Raw genomic sequence first — 8,274 nt, forward strand, 5'->3', positions numbered from 1 at the left:
TATCAGTGATTAGCCACTTCTTCAATTGTCTCTCCCAGTTTGGGAAAGCCTATATTAACTCAAAAGTTTCTTTCTTTTCTCTAGTTTATTTATGTTTCTGTTGAATTAGCATTGCAATATGGAATCAGCTAAGAGTATGGTTGATCACAGCAATTTCTGGATCATATAGGCTTCATTATTTGGAATAGGATGCAATGGAAAAGGGCAGTAGCAAGTTATACAAAAAGTACTACAGAAAATATAGACTTAGAAAATGGCAGGGTCTTACTGCCTGGGAACTCTGAACTTAATTGAAAGGCTCATGTTGATTTTTATTCTATAACTTTCCAATGTGGGGTAAAAGCATGAATCTAGTTTTATCCTTAGAAAAACCCAAGCCCAACAATAATTTCTGTCTGGTGAAGAATTTGACAAGCTTACACAGTAGGGCACATGGCCTTCTCCATTCTGTCTGTGTTTAGTAAGAGCCTTCTAAAATGATGGAGCCAAGAGTGGGGACTGAAGGGAAAGTCTCATTTGGTGGTAGGAGGAGAGGAGTAACTGGAAAAGACTGTCAGTGTCCCCATTAGAAAGGTGAGGGCCAAACAGGGACAGAATAAAAATCCTAATCCTTTCTCTCCTGCTACAGCATAGCTCAATCTTTTTGCCTTCTACATACAACCCTTCCCAGAACTGCTGCTTCACATTTTTCTTTTTTTTTTTTCCATAAGTTGTGGCAGCCAGAGTTTTCATTCCAGGAGGTCAATCTATTAGTGATGAACTTCTCTGTACTTAGATAGTCAGGTTCTCAAAATGAAGATATGGTTTCTTGTAAGACTTTACAGTGCAGGAGAGCTTTGGAAAGCATGTGTTGCAATGGCTCCTCCTTTAAGCACCCAGGAATCCCTCCACGCTAGAATGAGGAATTGGAGCTGGATTCCATGCAGTAGGCGTGGAGTCAGGAAAGAGGGAGGTGATAGTTATGTTGATTGTCTGCTCTGACCAAGACACATTTAGGGTGCTTTGTTCAGCTCTGGACACTACATATTAGGAAAGACACTGACATTCAAAAGTATGTCCAGAGAGACTGGCCGAGCTGGTGAGAAGAATGAAAATCATTGCATAAGATGATGGGTTCAAGTAATTGGGGATGTGCACCCTGGAAAAGATATGATTTAGAAGGAATGTGATGGCTTTTTTCAAGTAGTTGAAGAGCTTTCATCTGCAAAATGTCTTCTGCTTGGTCTCAGAGAACACAACCACCAGAAATAAATAGAAATTTCAGAAACAGATGTTAGCTTCAATGAGGAAAAATATCCAAATAATCAGGTTTCTCCAAAAGAGAAACGATTTCCCTTGAGAGGTAATGATTTTCCCATCGTTTTTACTTCAAGCAGGAGAAAATGTTCTTTAAACTTGTCATTCTTTCAAGAAAAAAATTCTTTATATGTTAGAAAATCATCATTAAACAACACTATTTTTATAAACAAAAAAGTTCACAAATGAGAACTGTATAGGAAACTGAAATTATTACATGTAGCTTTGTTGTCTCTGTCTTTCTTCATTTCTCAAAGGTTGGTGTTTTTAAAACTCCATCCATTCAAAAGGCTAAAAGTAATCAGAGCCTTTGCTTTTCCACCTTTATTCTTGGAATGATTTGGTGTCGTCTTGTGTCCTGACAAGCTGTTCTTGGTTCCAGGGTCTAACTTCAAGCATTGGACAGGTGATGAGCCTTTCTGCCCATTTCTGAACATTTAATAGCAAGTACCTTCTAAACGGACAGTTCTGTGTTATATGTCATGGTTATAAATGTGTAGTCTATATACCTGGCTGGTGCAGTGGATAGAATGCTGGGTCTAGGATAAGGAAGACTTGAGTTCCACTCCAGCCTCAGACATTTTGTATCTATGTGCCATTGAGCAAGTTCTTGACCTCTGTCTGCCTCAGTTTCTTCATCTGTAAGATGAACAAAATAACAGTAGCTATCTTACTCTGCCCTTTGTAAAGACCTCACGATCTGGTTTGCACAGTGCTTGACACATACACACAACAGGTGCTTAATAAATGCTTGTTCCTTTCACTTTCTACCACTTAGAGGTGAAAGCAAAGCTTTCAACTTGCATATGCACCAAAGTGGTTTATTGAAAGATGTGATATAGTTATCCTAGGAGGGATAGTGAATACAAATAATGAGGAAGCAGATGACACCTCTTCAAAGTGATTTCTGATGAGGAGCAGGCTGCCTCAGGTTTCTACTATTGCTATTCTTTTGCCTGCCACTGACATGTTAATACAAGAACCAGTCTTTGCCATAGAACAAAGTTTTACTTGCAATGCAATTTGAACCTGGATTATTCTTCTCTAAGTAGAGAAAATATTTTCTTGTTAACATTATTTATCATCAACATTTTGCTGCACAACAGGCCTCCAAGGCTTAGGAGTGCTAATGGGCCAGGGAATGCATAGCCAAGATTGTGAAGAGTATATATGAATTCAACATTGGCCAAGAGTGGAGACTCAGCTTCGGCATACATACAACTTCCTTTGTGACTTTAGAAACATGTTACAGTTAGCTGGAGAGAAGGCCTACAATGAGCATTTTTTGTCAAAATTAGTCTAAGGATGAAATATGTTTAGTGACCATGGGTTGTAACTGTTATTTCTTGATGGGCAGGTAATAATAATTATTTTGAATGTGACCTGGGAAGAATCTTGTATTGTCTTATACTTGTTATGGTTTGAGTTTAGGGATAAGAACATAGCCCATTCAAGCTTTTTTTCACAAGTTATAAAGACAAAAAAAATGGTTGAACTTTTGACATGCAACATTTGTGGTTACAAAAGTTTTCAAAGAAAACTCTGAACTCAGAATTCAAATGATTACAATAAACCCTACTCACTATTACTATTTCTCCTATTTAAGAAGTTTCCACGTCAGTGCAAAATAATAAGTGCCTCAGTTGTCACACTAAATCAGGCCAAGTCAGCTCCAGCTAGGCCCCAACTGCTGTCTGGACATGTCCTCAAGAGCTACCTTGCCACCATTTTGTCAACATGCAAGACCCACCCCTCAAATGTAGAGAAGTTCTGGTTGAGTCAGAATAAAATTATTCACTAAAAGGAAAAGACAGACATGCATGTCAGCTTCCTAAATCCAAAGTTACAACGGAATCCCCAGACCAGGAGGAGCAGAGGCAGTTTATGCTTGAAAACCACAAAGGGTTGGAGAACGGATAGTCCTTTCCAGGAACTGATGGGACACAAAAGAAGGATATTTTGCAGCATCAGTTGACCACAAGGCTGGTTTAAGCTGGTTTGAGGTGCACTGCTCAGCAAGATCAGCGAGCAAACACCAGCAAAGGTATCTGGGAGTGAGCAGTACATTTGGCTCAGGGCAGGCTCAGTGAACACCTTTCAGCAAACAGCCTTAATCTGTGTCCCCTACATTTATATGATAAGGTAACTCATGGAAAACAGGCACGTTAGTCTCAGGAGCCCTTTCACAACGTACATCTCCAATATACCCTACTCCACCTCCTCACTAACCTGATCTGGACTGATAATCAGAACAATACTGCTCTTGTTCCTGAAAAGTGTGTCAGTTTATTCTCCTAAAGCTCCACTCACCAACCCCTGGTAACATCTATAATAAAAATCACCTCATTTTAAGTCAATGATACCATGGGTTTTTTTCCAAAGGACTGCGTAGTTCCTTCCTTTTTAGCTTTAGAGAGTTTTTTAGATGAGAATATTATAACTTCACTCAGTATTTCTCCAAGCCCCCAGTAAGGAAAATTCTAACATTCCAAATAGAGTCAGTGGCTTCATGTCTCCACTCAGGTTGGCATTAATCCAGGCACACATGGCCTTCTGGTTGCTTCTGCATTTGTTGTGTCTATTCTGACTCATTGTTAGATGGAGAACTATTAGAGAAGGCTGAGACCGTGTGAAGAGCAAAATTCTGTAAGTTTGGATATGGGAGTTTGTACTAGAGTCCATGGGCAAAGAAGTTCCAAACCGCCAGCAGAGCACTAAGCAGAAATTAGAACCCTTGATTCCACAGTTAGGAGCTCAGATACTATAAGCAAGGAAGACACTGCGCATTAATCCTGGTACATTTGGAATTGAAGTTGGTAGAGCCAATGCTCTGTGGTAACTCCTTTAAGTTTGAACCTACTCTTCCAGGGACTGGGTGATACAGGCGAGACTATGGCGATGGTCCATTGGCATGTGTTTCAAACATTTGGTTGTGCTATATCTTCTTAGTAAATATATCTTTATAAAGCTAATTGCTGATGATTGGTTAAATGACATTGGAAAATCGGATATTACATCAAATGATGATTTTGGGGAGATATTAATTGGTACTAGACATTGATACCGGGAAAACACATTGAAATGAGGACAAGGGCTCAAGCTAATAGTATTAGAAAAAAAGCACAATTCCCTAAGGTTGCCCCACAGAATCCTGAGGGAAAATATAGACAGGCTTGCTCTGTGGGCCCTGACTTATTAGTTTGTGGGTGAGAATTGGGATAAGTACCTCAAGAGCCTATATGAACCATATAATAATGTAACGGGAAATTGTGAAGAAAAGAGAGAAAGAAGGACTAGCATTATCTGACTGTAAATTATTCTATGCAATTGATTATGATCAGTTTATAATACAATGTGACCATTTCCCAAATGATATCAGGTTGGGTAAAAGGTAGAACTATACCACAGAACAAACAATGCAGAATTATAATTAAAGTTAAATGTGGAACTAGTGCTTGAAAAAGATAAAGATTACAAAACAAATGGGAAAAGTAATCATATCAACCAGAAACACTAATAGAAATTTAGACTGAATTAAGAGAAGCAGGAATCCAAAATTAGGAAGCTGATAATTTCACTGATTTCTGCCTTGGCAAGAACAAATATGGAATACCGTTTTCAGGTCTGGTCTCCTCATTTTAAGAAAATATTGGAGCAGCTAGGTGGTGCAGTGGATAGAGCACTGGCCCTGGAGTCAGGAGGACCTGAGTTCAAATCCGGCCTCAGACACATAACATTCACTAGCTGTGTGTGACTCTGGACAAGTCACTTAACCACAATTGCCTCACCAAAAAAAAAATACTGAAAATAGGGAGGGTATCTAGAGGAGGACAGGTGAGATGGTGGTCAGTCAATAAGGATTTTCAGGGCTTATTATATGCCAGGCTCTATGCCATAAATTGGAAAACAAAAGCCCCGGCCTTCCAGCAGCTCACATTCTATCAGGAGAGACAACATGTAAGTAGCCAGCTACTCAAACAAATTATGGGCAGAGTAGATGGAAGGTCATCTTAGAGAGGTACCTCCTATTAGCTTGAGAGGCCTAGGAAGACTTTTTGTACAAAGTGGGATTTGAGTTGTTTTGAGAAAATTGCAGAAAACTAAGTGGCAGAGGTGGGGAAAGTAAAGCATTTCAAGCCCACGAGACAGCCAGTGTAAAGACACAGAAGATGGAGTGTCATGTGTGGGGAAAGCAGACAGCCCAGTGTAGCTAGATTGGACACTGCATGGAGGGAGTAAAGTGCAAGACTAAACAAGTAAGAAGGGGTCAGGTTGAGGAAATTTTTATTTTTTAAATCATTCTTTATTGATTTCTTTTCTTTTTTTTTCATGACCTAAATTTCTTGTGGTATCGCTCCCTCCTCACATCTCACAAAGAGCTATCCCACAGGAAAAAGAACACATTTTTTCAGGTGTGTTATGCCAAAAGTTTGTCATTGATAAAAGGAAAGCCCATGCATACACAAAAATGTTTACAGCACCACTTTTGAGGTAGCAAAGAACTAGAAACAAAGCAGATGGCCAGTGCCTGAAGAATGGCTAAACAGATTGTGGCACATGAACATAATACAATATGACTGTGCCATAAGAAACAACAAATATGATTAATACAGGAACATAGAAAAGATTTACTTGATCTGTTACAGAATCATGATAGCAGAGCCAAGAACTCAACACTCATAATGAACGTAATAATGTAAATTTAAAGAACTCCCACAAATCAATAGAAAATGAGAGTGACAAGATTTTAAAAAAAAATCATGGACCCAAGAAAAGCAACAAGATACTTTTCCACACACCTCTGCAGAGTTCAGAGATCCTTGTTTGTGGAACATTGCATGCATTTTCAGACTTTTGCAATCAACATTTAAAGTCACAAATTATACCCATCAAAATGAAAATATATTTTTTCTAAAGCCCAATTGTTGGTACAACTTAAAACTAACCACTGTGGGTAGAATATTAGATCCTTAAAGGAATAGAATGTGTCATCTTTTCCTCACATCCCTGAAACATAGCACAGTGCCTGGGACATAGTATGTACTCAATAAATACTTGTTGTATTGAGTTGAATTCATGAGAAAGGATGTTTCCTACTCAACAGTTTTCTCAGGGCCCCTTTTACTTCATTGCTCCTTAGACTGTAGATCAAGGGATTCAACATAGGGATGATTACAATGTAGAAAACAGACACCACTTTATTCTCATCTGTTGAGTAGCTGGACTTAGGCATCACATAAATGAATGTAATGGTGCCATAGAAGAGAGTGACTGCTGTGAGGTGGGAGGTGCACGTTGAGAAAGCTTTGGATCTCCCCTCAGTGGACCTTATCTTCAGGACAGAGAAAAGGATGTATACATAAGAGATTAGGATAACTAACACTGTGATCACAATCACTAACCCAGTAGAGGCAGCAGGAAGAATTTCAGCAAGATTATCTTCAGAGTAGGAAAGCTTCAAAAGTGGTGAATAATCACAAAAAAAGTGATTGATCTTATTGGGTCCACAGAAGGACAAATTCAATAAGCAACCAATGAAGACCCAAGCATTCACACAACCACCCAGGTAAGATGTGATGAGTAACAGAGTGCAGACCCTAGGAGACATGTTGGTGGAGTAGAGTAGGGGGTTACAGATAGCCATATACCGATCATAGGCCATCACAGCCAGCAGGAAGCACTCAGCAGTCCCAAAGATGCCTCCAAAGAACAGCTGGGCCACACAGCCTCCAGGAGGGATTATGGTTTTGTCCACAAGGAAGTTCTTGAGCATAACAGGTGTGACAGATGAGGAATATCCAATGTCCACAAATGCCAAATGGCTGAGGAAAAGGTACATTGGGGTATGAAGCTGGGAGCTCTTTCTGATCAATGTGATTATGCTAAGGTTACCAAGTAAGGTGACAGCATAGACACCCAGAAATACCACAAAGAGGATAACACGAAGGGTTGGATCATCTGTTAGCCCGAAAATAATGAATTCAGTCACAGCAGTGCAGTTATTGCCAGACATCTGTCTTGGAATGAGAGCCTATTAGACAGAAGAAAAGGAGATTAAAATAGAATGCAAGACTAAGATTTGGATATGTCCATTGATGTGTTCAGGAAACATTCACTGGCCACCTCCTACATGCCCACCCTACTATCATACTCTTCTACTTTGCTCCTATTCATCATGGCAATGTGTCCATAAGAAAGGGAGAGATGAATATACTTTTTGCCTCCAAATTTTTGCCTTGGTCCAACCTTGCTCTATGATCTGCCAATTTTACCATTGTAAAAATTTGAAAAAGGCTATGAGTGGAGAGGATTGTTTAGCCACGTCATTGAAACCTTTCTTAACTATATACAGAGACTATATCCAAATGTGTAAATGCTGTTCTGTCAACTAGCCATCAATGTAAATCCCCTCCAAAGACATAGAGTCTGTCTGTTCTATGTTCCTTTACCTCTCACAGGACCACTTTCCACATCTGAAGATTTTATCCACCTCATGCTAGTTAAGAATGAGGAAAGTCCTGGTTTCCAAGAGCACCTTTATTTTCTAAAATCACAAAAGAAGATGAATGGAAAATCTCAATTCTGAGTCTTCTCATTGTATTTTGCTCCTAGAGCTTGGCATTTCTGCAAAGAGGAATCACTAAGCAAGATATTGCTAGCCTGAAAGACTATGGAAAATTTCCCATTGATATGCTGCTGTTTCTTGGTAAAAAAAAAAAAAAAAAGGAAAACACTTGCTCAATCTGCTGTAATTATATCCTGTTTACCTATTGCATCCTTCAATTGCAAATAGCTGAGTAAATTGCGGTATAGGAAAGTAGTGGCAATTTTATGTGCCATAAGAAGTGATGAAAAACATTGCTTAGGAGTAATATGGAACCGCTTTCATAAACTGATGCAGAGTGAATTCAGTGGAACTAGAAGAACAATTTTATGATGACCACAATAAATACAAGAGGGGAAACCATTTTGAAAGGT

The 8,274-nt window shown here is 39.2% G+C and overlaps 1 protein-coding gene across 1 annotated transcript; it reads right to left on the bottom strand.

The window, feature by feature from the left end:
• Positions 1–6,370: 6,370 nt before the first annotated feature.
• Positions 6,371–7,315, bottom strand: LOC110221079 (olfactory receptor 5p57-like). Its single transcript, XM_021005467.2, has one exon. It carries the CDS (start codon positions 7,307–7,309, stop codon positions 6,371–6,373), a length of 939 nt encoding a protein of 312 aa, XP_020861126.1. The 5' UTR covers positions 7,310–7,315.
• Positions 7,316–8,274: the final 959 nt, after the last annotated feature.

The sequence above is a fragment of the Phascolarctos cinereus genome, unplaced genomic scaffold, assembly GCF_003287225.1.
Source record: "Phascolarctos cinereus isolate Bilbo 61053 unplaced genomic scaffold, phaCin_HiC Scaffold_9;HRSCAF=440, whole genome shotgun sequence".
In the NCBI taxonomy this organism is placed as follows: domain Eukaryota; kingdom Metazoa; phylum Chordata; class Mammalia; order Diprotodontia; family Phascolarctidae; genus Phascolarctos; species Phascolarctos cinereus.

Coding starts and splice junctions, on each gene's coding strand:
- LOC110221079 (XM_021005467.2), bottom strand. CDS start 7,309: ATGTCTGGCAATAACTGCACTGCTGTGACTGAATTCATTATTTTCGGG.